Genomic DNA, 17353 nt, shown 5'->3' on the forward strand with positions numbered 1-17353 from the left:
GTTACCAACGGTTATTTTTGAGTGATGAGCCCATGGATGATGATAATGTTCTTTCTCTCCCTCTCTCTAGTCTATAAATTTCAGATAATAAACAAAGTCACTTTTAAAAAATGAAGAATAAATTTAGCCTTGAAACAAAAAAAAACTCTTCCACATCACTTTAAAGACTCTATGAAGCTGGTTCATATAATCACTCCAAATAAGCAAGAAGCTAGAATTTCAAGGAGACGGAGTGAAACCTTAAATGTGGAGTGCAGGGGAGGTAACCACAGTGAGCCCTTGGTGGCCCAGACAGTGCTGTCTGCACGCACCGCTCCCCAGTCAGGTCAGACAATTACTGGAGGATCCAACTCAGGAAAAAGGAAGAATTTTCACTTATTTGCTCTTGGATAGAGATCCAGAGGATGAAAATGCCCTCAAAGTTGGCACACTGTCTACTGGAAGAGAAAGGGAGGTCCTAAAGCAAAAGTAACCCTGTCAAAAGCAAAAGCTGTCTAAAGGAAGGGTCAGCATAGACACCCGGCCTCTCGCACTGCAGACCTGTGTAGTGCCCCCCTTGCATGGTGCCATGATGATTGCACACAGCATACAGGTCATAGACGTAGTCCTCAGGGTCCCTCCCGAGTCCATAGGGCCGTCTCCATGGAGACCAATGGGATGGCAAACTCCAGCTGCTCTGACTTCTCTTAACCACATGAGGTGTCATATCCAGGCCAGTCAAGGGGAACTTGACCATGTTCTGAAGTTTCACACGCCTGTCTCCTTCCTGTTGCAAGAAGAAAAACAAGTTCTGGTGATATTTTCATGCAAGTAGATGGGAGACCAGTTTTGTGTGGAATGTGGACCCTATCAGCTAGAGTGGTTTGAGTTACCTATCTGATGTTTCCCAAGGTACATACAAAATAGGGAAACTCATTAACAGTGTGAACTACCTGGAGAAACAGGTTGTAATACCACTAAAAGTAGAATAAGCCATGACCTATGTATAAGGGGTCATGAACCCGAGTCTCCATTTCCTTATCTGATACAGGGTTTTTAGGTTTTTGACTCACAGAATGACATTATCAGGCAGTTCATCCTGCTACCTCTGTCACAGAGGCATGAACAAGGGACGGAGGGATCATGTACATGAGAGAGGATTCACAATGCCGGCACCGAAGAGCGCTGGATAAGCAGTATGCCCTTTTCCTCCCCACCTCCCCCAACAAGCACGTTACTGCCTAACAGGGACTTCATATATTCATGTAGGTTATAATCCTGGGTAATCTGTACTTTCTATTGAGGCCACTGGGAAATCCTCTGAAATCCAACCATTAGCTCAATGACTGTTTTCTGAATGTTTCCCATCTATGGGAGCTTTAAGAAATTAATCAGCCACGGCTAACGCCCACCCCAAGGAACCAAGGATCTATTAAGAGAAGGAAAATGTTCATAAGAGAAAGGCAGGATGCGCCCTAGATGGTCAGGAAGGTCAGACTAAAGAATCTGGACCTTGTTCTGCAGTCAAGCACTGAGGCTTGAGGGAGGAGGGTCATCATCAGAGCTGTGTGAGCAGTGCACAGGATGTGACATGAAGGAGCAGCTTAGGTTAGGAAATCAAGTAGAAGACAATGTGACTGCAACCAGCTGGGCAGTCTCACAGGTCTGCAGGACAGGCTGACAGCACGAATGGGGAGAAGAGGACACACTCAGGAGACCATGCGGAGGCTCAGCCAAGCTCAAGAGGTGACTTCTATAGGGGAGGGCCAAGAAAGAAGTCAAAAGCAACACTGCAGTTTTGAGTCTGAGGTGTGGGTAGTGTGAGGACAGGTCTTCTAAAGAAAAAGCGAAGGAAGTGTGTGTGTGTGTGTGTGTGTGTGTGTGTGTGTGTAAGGGGCCAGAGAAGTCTGGGCTCTGAACATCACCAGCTTTCTACCTGTGGATCCCAAAGGAAGCATGCAGTTGGGACATTCCTTACTATGATAGGAACCAAACCCCAAATCTCTGAGTGAAAGCCCAGCCCTAGGGATACTGTGCATGTCACCCCAGACACCTCCACTTCATCAGCAAGTCCTCAACATCTGATTCTATTCCGCTCTTATCTCCATTGCCACTGCTCCATAGCAGCATCCCTCCACTGGGCAGTTGCCACAGCTCCTTTCAGATTTCCCTAGCTTCTCGGGTACAGCCTCACATTCTCCTCATGGCAGCCAGAATGGTCTCTTCAAATCACCAGTTTGGTCATATTGCTTCTCTGCTTATAACCCTTTATCAGAATCCCACTCTGTCTGCCAAGGGTCTGCTTGGCCAGTTCCTGCACACCCCTTTGACCTCAACTCACAGCTTCCCCCGCCCTCTGGAGCTCCAGCCAAACTGGCCTGCTTTCAGTCTCTGGCACGTGCTATCCGTGCCTAGGGCTCAGTGCACACTGCTCCCTCTGCCCCAGTGCGCCCACAGCCCTGTTGCCACCTCACCTGGGAGATGCCTCCTCCTAATCTTTAAGATACAAACCTTAAAGCTAGGCCTCAGGCACTTCGTAAACTTCCTCTTTACCTCTCCTACAACGGGGCCTCGGGAAATAGCCTTTTTTTTTGAAAAACTGACTCAGAGTAATTCAGCTCAAAGCAGCTTTTCTTTATACATATTTATGATTCATCTTCCCCATTATATAACAGCTCCCGGGGAGCAGGATGACACCCATTATTGGTGCAAAGAGAATTCTACCCACCCCAGAAAGGAGCTCTACTTTTTTTTTTCCAATCCCAAAGTACACTTACCAAATTTAAAATACAACATTCACAAATCAAAAGCAAGTCCTCAAAAACAAAGTAAAATATCTGCAGTATGAATTAAAATGTTTAGAAATTAAAGGGTTACAGGATGCTCCAATTTTGTTTTGGGTAAGGAGCAACTCTGGTAAAAAGAAACAGGGGGCAGATGTGTAACACCACGGACAGACACACTACATCAAAAAGGGACACCTGAAGAATCCCCCTGCAGCCCACCGTAAGAAACGCCATCACAGCTTTTCTCACTAGGACAGAGGATTTACCTACCTGTCGAAATCTCTTGAGATGTATAATAAGCACATCGGGCAGAGTCCAGAGGCTTAACGTAATGCTCCCCTGCTGCAGCTGCTTACAGTGCGGGCAACGCCAGGCGTCATCTGGGGCGAGCTGAAAACAAGCAGCACAAAACGACTTCCATTAAGCACCACTTAACGCGAGACTTTCTAGAGGAAACCGCGGCACTCCCTTCCTGGTCAGGGCATGGCGTGATTCAGAATCTCACTGGAAACCACTTATGATGGGGAGTCAATGGAAAAGCACAATCCCAAGAGGCACCTGGCCAGAGCTGGCCCCCAAAGATTTGCTGAATACGTGATCTCTCCAAAAGGGATGACCGAACAGGTAAATATTCCACCGAGGACGTTCAATGTCACAGAAGAACCTCAAATTCCACAAACTCCCAAACTCAACCTGTTGCCTTTCCACCAACACACTTCCTCCCCCTCCATGTCCTACCTCAGCAACCACCACTACCACCCACCAAAGTCAGCACCCGCGGCAGGGGTGGGGGTGGGTATCGCAAGCCTTCAAGCCCTTTGCTCTTCCTCTGGTTCCACATCTATCTGAAGTAATCGTCCCCGCCACAGCTCACACCTGCCTCCTCTAGTCCATTCCCACGGAGATGGCCTTAATTCCAGATCCTCACCCCTGCTCTTACCTGGACCTCTGCAAGTCTCCTAACCGCTCTCTCCCCCCAAACACTGAAATGCTCTGAAGAACGCCCCCACCTCCTGATAGCAACAAGGTCTTTCTGGGGCGTCAAGTGCACGTGTGTCATCTCTCCAGGTGAGGCTTGCGGGATGCGGACACATTCAGTTAGAGGGGCCCATGGCGCACGTCTGGTGAGTGACTTCAATCCCCTCCCGAGTTCAGAAGGTGCATGAGATTGAGGGCCACGAGGGTGATGAGGCAAGGACACCACGGTATGGATGAGAGAGCCCGCCGAGATGGAACAGACAGAAGTCAAGAACAGAATCTTGGGGAAATGCCTCTTTTTAAACGAAGTACTAAAGCTGAGAAGCCACCAGAGCCTGAGGATGTGTGGTCAGAAAAATAAGCAAACCGGAAGCGTTTTTGTTTATGCGCGCCAAGGAGAGACAATGGCAAGATCCTGGAGAGATCGGATGGGGACGGGGCAGAGGCCGCAGAACTGGGCGAACCAGGGGCCACCGAGAGTTTGAGAGGACAGTGTCAGCAGCGCAGTCAGATGCAGGAAGGAAAGAGCTGAAACCACCAAAGGGTAACGAAGCAGAAAGGAGGAGCAGAAAAGCAGGCCCAGGCACTGGAAAGGGAAACAGAATTGAGGGGACGTTTTTTTTTTCCTCATGATAGGGAGACCCAATCATGTTTGTAGGAGACAGGGGGAGAAACAGAAATCTGGGTGGATGGAAGTGGCTCAGACACTTAGACTTGCAAGGACCTACACTGTCATCCTGTAAGTCTGCACCTCTCTGTGACAGTCTCCAAATGTGGGCATCCAGCCCAGGCCTTGTGGAAAAGGGACAAGCTGTTGTTTATTTGTTTTGTTAACTTCTAATATAGATAGTTACATAAGATACAGTAAGAATGTCCTGACAATGTCTAACAGCTATGACATTTTCTAAAATGTCTCTGATTTCTGCACTTTTCTTCTTGCAAACTGCTACAAAGAGCTCCTGGCCCTGCAGATCATATTCGGAGCACCGCTGGTCCAGCTAACTCTGCTCAGCAAACGAAGGCCAGCCATCTCAGCGGGCAGCTGTTTCGTTTTCAGATGGTCAGAGAGTTCTTTCTCATATTAAGACAAATACATTCTCCCTTGTGCTTCCAATCTGTAAGTTCTGCTTTTTAGATAGAATTCAGTCCAATCCCTCATCCACAGACAGTCCTTGAAGTGCCTAAAAATAACTATCAGGTCCCCACTTAAGTCTGCCTCTGTCAAAAGATATTCAGCGCATCATAGTTTCCAGATGGACCATCTCCTAGCTGCTCGCTCATGCCCCGGTTCATCACTCTTTTAACCATGAACATTTAAGGTAATGAAAAGAGCAGCGCTATCACCATCTGAGTTCTGAGCACTGGTTTAAAAGTATCCGTGAGGTGCCTGGGTGGCTCAGTCGTTAGGCATCTGCCTTTGGCTCAGGTCATGATCCCAGGATCCTGGAACTGGGCCCCACATCCGGCTCCCTGCTTGGCAGGAAGCCTGCTTCTCCCACTCCCACTCTCCTTGCTTGTGTTCCCTCTCTCACTGTGTCTCTATCTGTCAAATAAATAAATAAAATCTTTTAAAAAATTAAAAAATAAAGTATCCTTAAGGCAGCTGACTGCGGCTGACATGTGACACTGAGAATCAATACTGAGCTTCTAGACAACTACACCCAAAGTTACCACCTCATGGCCTGCTGCTAAGTCTCCTTGTCTCCTGCTCTGTACCTGTACTGTTATTTTTGGACCCGATAGCTGAACTGTCCCAGTTATACTCATTTATTCATTCATTCTTATGTACTTACCAAATGCTTTCTCTGTGCCAGGCACTGCTTATAGATGCTACGGATATACAGATGCTAGCTAGGTTATGCTAGGACAGATTCCCACAACTCTCTTCCTCAGGCCTGTGTTCCAGCCACACTGGCCTCATTCCTGTTTCTCAACCACATCCAGTTGCTTCCTTGATTTACTTATTTATCCCCACTAGACTATCAGCAGCCCAAAGTCAGAAACACCACCTGGCCTGGTCCCTATTATATCCCCAGTACCATGCGTAGCACCCTAACACACAGTATGTACTCAGTAAACATTTACTGAATGAATGAATCTCTACTCAAATGTATCTTGCCAGCTTGAACTCATCCTTCTAGATCAGTAAGATGTTCTGTGGAATACCAATGTTGTCATCTAGAAGATCTGATCAGTTTTAAGCTCTGTGCCATTCTCAAACATCTCCAAAATTAAAAAGAGGGGAAAAAAAAACCCAAATAGGACAAAGTTCCAAACAAGAGTCTACTATCAACCCACTTTAAAGCCAACTAACTGGAGCGACTGGGTGGCTCAGCTTAGCATCTGCCTTCAACTCAGGTCATGATCCCCAGGTGCTGGGATCAAACCCCACACCAGGCTCCCTGCACAGCAGGGGGTCTGCTTCTCCCTCTCTTCTCCTTCCTGCTGTGTTCTCTCTCTCAAATAAATATGTAAAATCTGAACAATTTTTTTTTAATTAAGAAAGCCAACTAACTATTTTATAATTAGGCCCTACACTGAAAAAGAAAAAAATAGGTCTTATAAACAAAGCTATTATTAAAGGAACTAACTATGAACAGCTGGGGGGAAAAAGACTCTGCGAGAATATTAGAAGTATTCTCAAATATTTAAAGGATAGACAAGTGGAAGAATAGTCAGACGTGTCCTCAAATATCCTTAACAAACTCAGGAGAGAGAACGCCTGTTGGCTGCAGTAACCTGGGGCCCATTTCAGGGCAGCCTCCATGACCACCAGCGATGTCTAGAGAGGAAATGGTATGTCTCTTGAGCGGACACTAATGCCTCATAACTAAGGTACTGAAACAGTGGCTGGACAATCACCTATTTGCGATTAGGCAGAAGAACAACCTTTAGAATAAAGGAGTTTTAGTCCCCTCTGACCCTGAAATGTCAGGGTTCACGACATACAAGAGTGAGCAGTAACAATTAGTCAAGATTATGATCCTAAACATCAATTCAAGATTAGATGAACGCCAAGTACTCCAGTCAAGGTGCATAAACCTAAAGAGTTTTAAACCACACAGGCGTTGGCCCCATCCACAGAGACTTATTAATCCATGTATCTGTCCACTCTTCCAATCAAATATTTACTGAGTCCCCACTATCTGCCCAGCACTATGTTGAGCAGTCCAAAGCATGCTGTTTGATAGAACTTTCCGTGTATACCCACTGCAGCTAAGGAACTGAATTTTTAATTTTACTTCATTTTCATTAATTTAGTTTAAATTTAAATAGGTTCTAGCACCTATGTTCTTAGCACCAGAAGATTAAGAATCACTATTCTGGTTACTAGGGCAAATGATTTAAAATCTCTAAATCGAGGGGCACCTGGGTGGCTCAGTTGGTTAAATGTCTGCCTTCGCCTCAGGTCATGATCCCATGGTCCTGGGATTGAGCCCTGCGTTGGGCTCCCTGCTCAGTGGCGAGTCTGCTTCTCCCTCTGCCCTCCACCCACTTGTGCTTGCTCTCTCTCGTGCATACTCTCTCTTGCTCTCAATAAAGTCTTAAGAATAAATAGACAAAATCTCTAAATCGAAACAAAAAAATGCATTATTGTTAAAAGGGGAAAATATTAACTATGCAGGTTCACTTTTAGAGCATTTCAATCAGTCAAAAATTTCTAGTAATCTAAACTACTTTTTGTTGAAGTCCTAAAAGAGACAACACTTAGATGCCCATCAAGTGTGCAAAACTTACATGAGTGCAGAATGCCGGGGACTCTTCTGGGGCATCATCTGCTTCTCTCGTGTCATCCTGCCCTATCACCCCCGCCCCCTCCCCACCCAAGAAGAACTGCCAGGTGCTTACCCGCTCCTCTTTGGTGTAGAGCTGGAAACACTGGGATAAAGTGCAAGTCTGAGGCTGATGATGACGCTCCCTCTGCAAACGGACGCTTTCTGCATCAGGAATATATTCATCTTCAGTATTTACAAACAGGCTGCAATGAGGGAGGGGTGGGTAATTATTAGAGAATGTACTGCAAAAGTGACCTCAAAACTGCAGCTTCACAATGTGACTATAGATTTATAACCAAAAAGAACCAATGGGTAATGAAAGCAAACAGGTTACCCAACTGGTCATTCAACTTCTCTATGTTTCAAAATATGCTTGAAAAGTTCTGTGTCTATAAAGATATTTTCAAGAAATAATTTGGGAGTTGGTTTTCATGGGAGTGGCCATGAACTATTAATTCATATTTTCTTATCCTGTGTATCTAAGGGCATTTGGTATAATTTACAAGAGTTAATGGGCCTACAGTAAAAATTAAAGGGGCAACTGGGTGGCGCAGTCAGTTAAGCATACCACTCTTGATTTCAGCTCAGGTCATGATCTCTGGGTTGTGGGATTAAGCCCCGAGTTGGGCTCCTTGCCCAGTGTGGATTAAGATTCTCTCTTTCTCTCTCCCCCTCCTCTCCTCCCCTCCCCTCCCCCCCTCCTGGAGCGTGCGCTCTTTAAAAGTTTTTTTAAAAGTAATTGGCCCTATAGAGTAATGAATAACTAGTTCTGTCTGATCAGCATCCAACAAATACTCTAAGGTTTTTGAGATCCAGACAACTGGTTAAATAAAGGATTAGCAGTCCACTTGGATACTTAAAGAGAGATTTGTTTTAGCTAATCTGAAAGACCAAAGGGATGCTATTAAAATGATCATTCAAACAATGATTCTATAAGCACTAGGTAAAAAAAAAATACTCACAAATCTTTTGTTTCCTTGTCCCATTCTACCACTAACTTCACATGAGCGGTGCCACCTGGTCCACAAGATTTTAATGCCCTAGAGCGCGGAGATGTAAGTCACATATTGTGTTCTAAAGAAATGATTTTACTTATGTGATTATGTCCTATTTGAAATTTGATATCATAAATTGCGATTACTGAAATTCTTCATCATCGTTCCTTATCAGAAAAAGTTTCTAGTGAGACCATTATGACCTCGTATATCTAAATAACTAGGTTACAATTGGACTGAAAAAATCCTTAAATTAAACTGTCCAGTATAGGGGCGCCTGGGTGGCTCCGTGGGTTAAGCCTCTGCCTTCGGCTTAGGTCATGATCTCAGGATCGTGGGATCAAGCCCCACATCGGACTCTCTGCTCAGCGGGGAGCCTGCTTACCCCCTCTCTGTCTGCCTGCTCTCTTCCTACTTGTGATCTCTCTGTCAAATAAATAAATTTTAAAAAATCTTTTAAAAAAATGTCCAGTATAGAAATAAAGAGATCGGAAGAAATTAATCTCATGTTATAAGGCTGTCCGCAATCACTTTTAGATATTCTTTATAACCTTTCTAATTTTTTGTCTCATTTCTCACCAACCCAGATAGATACCAGATAATAGTTCCTCTGGAAACAAAGTCTGCTCCTGCATCTCTCCTTCTCCCCCATAAACCAAGCACAGAGGTAGCAGAAAGAAGGCTCATAGGAATGGAACGATCAACAGAGGGCACCACACATGCAAAGGCACACACGAAGCTGTGCCACACGTTCCAGCAATCCTCGTGTTCTGATACTGCTGAAAGTCTAAGACGGGAGGAGGGCGGGGCCTGACAAGTGGGAAGTAGCAGGGTTCAAACTGTGTAGACCTTCATACACCGTGGAAGTCGGACTTTATCTTTTAGGCTATAGGATTCCATTTAAGATTTCCAGGAGAGTGGCATGATGAGAATTCTAGTTTGGATAAATTCCATCCTGACTGAATATTAAAGTGTAATTTAGCTGTATTCCTGGGACATACAATAATTTGATTTCCTGACAGGACTACTCCAGGCTTCTCTGATCTCAAAAAAGATCATATATATTATACTCAAGTATGAATGAAAAGTAAAAGAAGTAGACTTAATTTCTAAACAAGCCTAAAGAGCCTACCACACTGAGATAGAAATTATACCAGACATCACTAGAAATTACATCGGAGCATTAACAAAATTCTACACGGTGACTGATTTTTACCTTTCTACTGTTGGGTGGCACAGCGGCTGCTCCTCCTGGGGCAACAAGTATGTTATCCCCACAACACTGACAACACGCAAACTGAATGGACACACCTGCATCAAACAATAAAGGAAAATGGGGCTGAACTGCTCTTCAAGGGCATGTGCGTCACAGTGGCATTTCCAAAACAGATTAGATGGACAACAAATGGTTTTGCAAAATGCTTCTCTCTGCTATTGTTAGGCTCTTGAGCCACTCTTACACACTTTAAAGATGAGGTACCTAAATGCAATTTACACAGCAAATATGTTATGCAAGACAAGTAATATGTTGCTTTAGGCTGAACCTTAATTGAATGTAAGTCCTCCAGGGATACCTTCATATAGTAATCCTAATTTTGAAAATATATAGATAGCTGTTCTACAAAATCTCTCAAAGCTGGCCATGTACTTTATTAGATACATATATATTATAAAGAAATACCTAGCAATTCAAAGAAATTCTTGCAGTGGCCAGGAACTGAGGGGTAAATTCTTAGTCTTGAAAATGTGAACACAGCTTTCCACCAAGACTCCTCAACATCCCAGCTCAGCACCTGGTCTTCCCTAAGTGCAGAGGTCCAAAATTCAAATTTCACTCTAGTGACTGTTTCTTCACTTGGGTACACACGCATGCTATGCTGGAGTGTCAAAATGCTTACTCACCTGGACACAAACCGTGGGCCTCAGGAAATACTTCATCTTCTCCAAGATTTCCTTCTGCAAAAGGTCCCAAGCTATTGTCTTCTCTAAGTGCAGCACAAAAGGCAGTCCAAATCTAACACATATAAATACTGCAATCACCTTAAAAGTATGGCATCCCTTTAATGCGTAATTCTTCATTCATGGTCTCTTAAAATGGAATGACTATATTATTGGGTTTAGGACAGTTCTCAAAATAAAACAGGAAATTTAACAGTTACTCCCATAAGTGGATAAAAAAGTCAGCCGAGAAGCTTAGGTTTCTAAATGAAATTTAACAGTTCATGTGCCAAAATGGCTTCTCAGGGGTACTAGATAGCCAGAGGACAGGATCAACGGATATGGTGAGGAAAGGGGACGGTTGAGGACATGGTCGGTCTAGCACGCACGTGGCTGCAGCCTGGTTGTCTGACAAGGAAGTTGCTGGCAAGCAAGCGACCCTGAAAGTCAGATTCCAGCCTATGGTAGAAGCCATGTGCCCCTGCCCATGCTGCAGCCCCCAGGGATTTTTTTTTTTTTTAATTAAGCCCCCAAGATTCTGTTGTAATCACTCTGGTACAGGGGCTGAGCACAGAGATTTACTGAGGAACCCCCAGGTGGTTCTGATATGCAGCCGGGGCCGAGGACCCCTGGCCCAGGGGCTCTCTCACCCAAGCCTAGCCACTAGACCTATTCGTGCCCTATGCGTGTCTTACTCATTCTCTGTGCAGTCAATTCCCTCCCCGGAACACCCCTCCACCCTTCCTCTAGGCCACCTCCTTAGGCCTAGTAATGGTATTCTTCTCTAGAAAGCACACTGTTGATTTGTTCCCTGTGCTCTCTGGGCCACAGCACTAACTCCACCATGCTACAAATACTGTCTCTCTTCCTGCCTCCACCAGTAGACAGTTAATCTGACAGCAGGGACTGTGATTTATTTATCACAGTGACCCAAAGAGCCAACGCCCAGAAATCCATAGTGCTTAATGAATGAATGAAGGAGCCAAGAGATAAACCCTGACTCGGGCTGAAAGAGATGCACTCATATCAAAAAAACCATTTCTAACGGCCTTGGTGTACGCAGAGCAGTACTCCACAAACAGCACTGCGATGTGAAAGAAATCACAGGCGCATGTAAATTGGACATTCCTGTTTTTCACACGGTCGTGTCTTCACTTGCAAGAGAAGAGCATCACAAAAGGGACTCCACAGATTCTTTATTTTATATCAACACACTGAGCTGCCTCTCTTTCTGCCCCTTAAACATGCCACGTTCCCCTTAGTCTCGGGGTTTCTGTACTCATGTCTTCTCCCCACAGAGCCTTCTCTCTGGAGGCTCACGTCCCTTACACTGTCTCCTCCGCTCCATGCTCCTTCCTCAGGTGGACCTCCCGGTCCCCCTCTCTAGAGGGGTCTGGCTGCCCCCCCGACCAGCACACTCTACCACCCCGGCCCGCTTTAATATCTTCTAAGTGGTGAAGACTGTCTGAAGTGACCTATGTTTACTTGTTTACAGCGTGTCTGTCCTCACTGGGATGTAAGCTCCACAAGAACAGTCTGTCTCATTCACTGCCCCATCCCCAGTGCTGGAACAGTGCCCAACACGCTGTGAACACTGAAGTATTTGTTAACGAATATCACAAATACACAAATCAACACGTTTCGTACTTACAATAACCATGATTAAATAAGGAAGTTATTTCAAAGCAACATTTTAAAAGACTAATAAAATGCTATTCTGACAAACAGCAGAAAGAGAGCCCTTTGTCCATGAAACATATCCATATTTTGTTATTACTCAGGTTACAGTACTACTGTGGTAGAGTTGCCTTAAAGGATAGTCTAAAACTCCTATAAATTCTTAGCAGGAAAAAGATTTGAGAGAGATTTGCAACTCCCGATTTTCTGACTTAAGCAGCTAAATGAATAGTGCTGCCATTTGCTGAGACAGGAAATACTGGAGGGCCAGATTTATAGAGAGAATCAGTTCAGTTTGGAACATAAGACTGAGATGCATGTACCATTCAAGTAGATATGTTAAGAATTTTTTTAAAAGAGAAAAAAAAGCTGTTAAGAAAGTAGCTGGATTTAGGCCTACAGGCCCCTTGAGGAACCTGAACTAAAAATAAACACACGAACCAAGGCTTTAACAACTAGATGAGCTTGCAAAGCCTTTCTAATTCTGATTCTATCATCCTAATTTTATATTCTCCCCCTCCCAAGCCCTCAAATCAGGTCAACTAATACATATATTCTTTCTAAATATCCGAATCAAAAATTAATAAAAGTAAGGGGTTTTCATCCTTACTTCTTAAAATGTTTGAAAATACTGAACGTTTAAAGTTTCAGCACTTATTAGTCAATCAGTTTTTACCTTTTCCCTTGCTGCCCAGTGCACGCTCGGTTACACACTAAGAGAACAATCTTGTCGTTTCCTGCTCTTGTTGGGAGTAAGTCTGTTTTCCCCTGCTTTGCTGCTGCCTGTGTAGGAGAAGATAGTCGATGATCCAAGCCAAATTTCAAGTGGTTTAGATTGTTGTTTAAGTGGATTCCTGGAAAAAAAAATTAAAAAGAACCTTATCAATTCAAAATTCCTTTTATTCATTACAAAGAAGTTCATGCAAAAGAGAAATTAAGAAATTATAAATTATAAATTTTATAAATTAAATTATGTAATTTAATCTATAATAAAAAAACAAAGATCTACTTTGAGATAACTTCTCTAGCCATTAAAATAATTTTTTCTTTTTCTCTTTCTTTTTTTTTAAGTAGGCTCTATATCCAGCGTGGATCCCAAGTGGGGCTTGAACTCACAACCCTGAGATCAAGAATCTGAGCTGAAGTCAAGAGTCAGAGGCTTAACTGACTGAGCCACCAAGGTCCCATCATTAAAATAATGTAAGTATCCACATTTCCTTTAAACTAGCTTTATGTATCTTGAAAACTGAAATTTAAAACTCTTCACTTAAGGCCACCTGGGTGGTTCAGTCAGCTGAGCATCTGACTCTTGACTTCAGCTCAGGTAATGATCTTGGGGTCCTCGGATCGAGCCCCATACCAGGCTCCATAGTTGGTGGAAAATCTGCTTGAGGAGTCTCTCTCTCTTCCTCTGCTCCTTCCCCGGCTCATGCATTCTCTCTCTCTCTAATAAATGAATCTTAAACAACAACAACAACAAAAAGCCCTCTTCACTTGAGCAAATACTGGATACAGTTTTAGAAGAGCAAGTTTGCAGAGATGATCCGCCAAGACAAATTTAAGGTAAGACTACGCAACCAGCAACCAAATAAACTGGGGGAAAAAAAATTAGAACTAGTAAATGTGGAATGAACTTCAATATTCTAACTGCAGTATCTTCTCCCTAATTAAAGAGCCAGAGTTATGAAAAACAGAAGATAAACCACGCTTACCAGATCCACAGCCATTATAAGACATGGCAACCTTAATACAATCAACCACACTAGATGGACCTACATTTAAGTGAACAAAAATATATGATTGATGGGCATGATACAGGTTGCTGAAAATCAGGTGAAAACAGAGCTATCAGAGCCACTCAGCAACTCAGCACCTAGTACAATGCCCTGTACTTAGCAGAAACTCAAGTGCTTGATTAAATAATGGTGCATATCCATGGAATACTACTCAGCCATAAAAAAGAAGGAACTCTTGCCATTTGCAACAACATGGATGGACGTTAAGGGCATTACGCTAAATGAAAGAAGTCAGAGAAAGAGAAATACCATATGATATCATTATATGTGGAATATAAGATAGTATCAACAAAACCAAGCTCACATATACAGAGAACGGATTAGTGGTTGCAGAAGGTGAGGTGATGTCAGGCAAATTCAGTGAAAGGCGATCAAAAGGTACAAACTTTCAGCTATAATATAAGTAAGTAATGGGATGTAATGTACAGCATGGTGACTACAGTTAATACTGCACGGTATATTTGAAAGTTGCTAAGAGAGTAGATCTTAAAAGTTCTCATCATAATAAAAAATTATTGTTAACTATATGGAGATGGATGTTAACTAGACTTCCTGTAATGACCATTTTGCAGTATATACAAACACTGAATCATTGTATCCTCTGAAACTAACACGTTATATGTCAATTATACCTCAATAAAAAAATAAAATTAGTTGTTCCTTTCTTTAATCCTCTGGAAGTACAGCATAAGGAAACCTGCAAAGAAAAGAAAGCCCTCCGGGTTGCCTCGGTGGCTCAGTCGGTTAAATATCTGCCTTAAGCCCCGGTCATGATCTCAGGGTCCTGGGATCAAGTCCCACGTCAGGCTCCCTGATCAGGAAAGAGTCCGCTTCTCCCACTCCCTCTGCCTCTCCCCACTCCCCCGTGGTCTCTCTCACTCTCTCTTAAACAAAAATCTTTTTTTAAAAAGGGAAGGAGAAGGAAAGCCCTCTACCACCACCACCACATGCACAAACACACAAACAGGCCCGCCACCAAAAGGAGACTAAAACAAAAAGTGGCTATACAAAAGTATTCATGGCAGCATTTTAGTAACAACCTAAATATCCAGCAATATGAGACTTGCCAAACCTATTAAGGGACATTAGTATTACAGTATTTTAAAAGGACCAGTGTGTGGTTAATCGAAATAAATTCCAGGTGAATGAGAGTTTAAAAAAAAGTATATAGAAATTAGAAGTAAGAAAAAATAGAATCTTCATCAAGCTATTAGAGAGAAGAAGACTTTTTAAGCTTAAACACCAAAAAGAAATCACAAAAGGAAGAACAGATTTCACTTCATAGTTATTTTAAACTTTGGTATGAGAAAATAAAAATAAGTCTGAATTTGAGACAATGAATGATCTCATTTCCCAGCTCTTTGCAGAAGGCTGGGAAGACCTGTGCTAAAGTGATGAGGGTCCCTAATGAGATGAGGGGGCACCACTCAACTGCACAGCTCTGTGCTCAAGAAGCACCCCCACTTGCTAGCAGATGCATGACTGGGATGGTTACTCAACCTCCCCAAGACTTCGCTCTCTTATTTGCAAAGCAGGAAGGTAGCAGATTCATCCGTCTCAAATAAGTTATTTACAAGGCTTTAACAGAGGCTAACACATACTCAATAAGTGGTCTGGTCTTCCAACAGAGGAACTCTCTGGTTAGTAGATGATAACCTTGGACTTCACCAAATTCACTTAAAAACAGAAACTCAGTGTTAACCCTTAGCAATGAGGGTGTGAAAGGGGATTTTAGCAAATTTTCAGTTAACAAACCTTAACTGGGCTCATGTTATGCATGAGGAACTATACAGAACTGCTGGGTACAGAAAGAGAAAACAAAACACAGCCCCAACTGCACAGAATCTCATAGTGCAGTGGAAGGACAGAGGAGAAAAAAGACCATCTGCATACAACGTGCTGGTGTCCGAGATGTCTAGAAGATGTGGCTGGAGCAAGGAGGAAGCCGGCCAGCTTGCGAGTAGGGGCTCGGGCGGGGGGGGGGGGCGGTGAGTGGTGAGGAAAAGCTTTCTGGAAAAGGTGATAACTGAGTATTCTTTTACTGTAATGTAATTAAAAGTAGAAAACAACTTGAGCAAAAGCACACACATGAAAATGACACTTGAAAACAAAAAAGCTGTCGGGTCAAAGAAAAATTAAAACTGAAACAAAAGACTACCTAGAAAATAATAATGTAAATATGGGTATACCGGAGATAATGGAATCCTAGACTGGCAGCAGAGAAAGCTGACCAACCCAATGTACAGAATTACCAAAAGGTTCAGAAACTTGAGGCACCTCTGGAAATAGGTGATGAAGGAAAGGAGGAACTAAAATAAGGACATTCAACAAGGGCACCAAGATCATTCAATGTAGAAAGAATAGTATCTCTGACAAATGGTGCTAGGATTACTGTTTACATACAACGGAAGAATGCAGCTGAATACCCATCACAAACCACATACAAAAAATAACTCAAAAGGGTTCAAAGATCTAAATGTAAGAGCTAAAATGTAAGAGCTAAAACTCAAAAGGGTGCAAAGATCTAAGTGTAAGAGCTAAAACTCCTAAAAGTAAACACATGGGTAAACTTCATGGTCCTGGATTTAAGAACGGAATCTTAGATAAGCAACAAAAAGCATAAGCCACAAAAAAAGAAAACATTAGACTTCACCAAAACTAAGAACTTTTGTGCATCAAAAGACACTATCAGGAAAGTGAAAAGGCAATCTATAGAATGGGAGAAAATATTTGGAAGTCATGTATCTGATAAGGGTCTAGCATCCAGCATATATAAAGAACTCCTACAACTCAATAACAAAAATAAACAACCCCATTTAAAAATCTGAATAGACATTTTTCTAAAGAAGGTAAACCAATGTCCAAAGCACATGATAACATGATCAAAATCATTTATCATGCAAATACAAACACATTAACACACCACTTCACACCCACTAGAATGGCTATAATCAAAAAGATGGAAAATAATAAATGTTGGCAAGAATGTGGATAAATTATGACCCTCATATACTGGTGGGATGAAAAATGATTCACCTGTTAAAAAAAGTCTGACAATTCCTCAGAAGGTTAAACACAGAATTACCATGACCCAGTGTTTCCACTCCTAGGGGTGTGTGTAACCCCCCCAAAAATGAAAACAGGTATTCAAACAAAGACTTGTACATGAATGGTCATAACAGCACTATTTCATAATGTGGAAACAACCCAAATGTCCATCAACAGATAAATGGATAAATAAAATGTGGCATATACATAAAATGGAATACTCCTCAGCGATAAAAAGGACTGAAGGACTGATACAAGCTACAACATGGATGAACCCTGAAACACTATGCTACATGGAAGAAGCAAGTCACAAAAGGCCACATGTTAAATGTTTCTGTTCACATGAACCTCTAAACTAGGGAAATCTACAGAGATGAGAG

At 42.8% G+C, this 17353-nt stretch overlaps 1 protein-coding gene across 4 annotated transcripts in view; it reads right to left on the reverse strand.

Moving 5' to 3' along the window:
• USP31 (ubiquitin specific peptidase 31) overlaps positions 1-17353 on the reverse strand; it is a 212900-nt gene that overhangs the window by 134283 nt on the left and 61264 nt on the right. For all 4 annotated transcript variants that reach the window (XR_009349253.1, XM_059154832.1, XM_059154831.1 and 1 more), the window contains exons 7-13: positions 12806-12983; positions 10417-10528; positions 9731-9825; positions 8482-8559; positions 7593-7722; positions 3036-3155; positions 541-766 (exon numbers count right to left, since the gene is read on the reverse strand). Coding sequence is in view for 3 of the 4 variants with exons in the window: in XM_059154832.1 (XP_059010815.1) it covers positions 541-766; positions 3036-3155; positions 7593-7722; positions 8482-8559; positions 9731-9825; positions 10417-10528; positions 12806-12983 (939 nt within the window). In the remaining variant the exon portion in view is untranslated. The remainder of the gene's footprint in view (positions 1-540; positions 767-3035; positions 3156-7592; positions 7723-8481; positions 8560-9730; positions 9826-10416; positions 10529-12805; positions 12984-17353) is intronic.

This window comes from Mustela lutreola, chromosome 17 (genome assembly GCF_030435805.1).
Source record: "Mustela lutreola isolate mMusLut2 chromosome 17, mMusLut2.pri, whole genome shotgun sequence".
NCBI classification, from domain to species: domain Eukaryota; kingdom Metazoa; phylum Chordata; class Mammalia; order Carnivora; family Mustelidae; genus Mustela; species Mustela lutreola.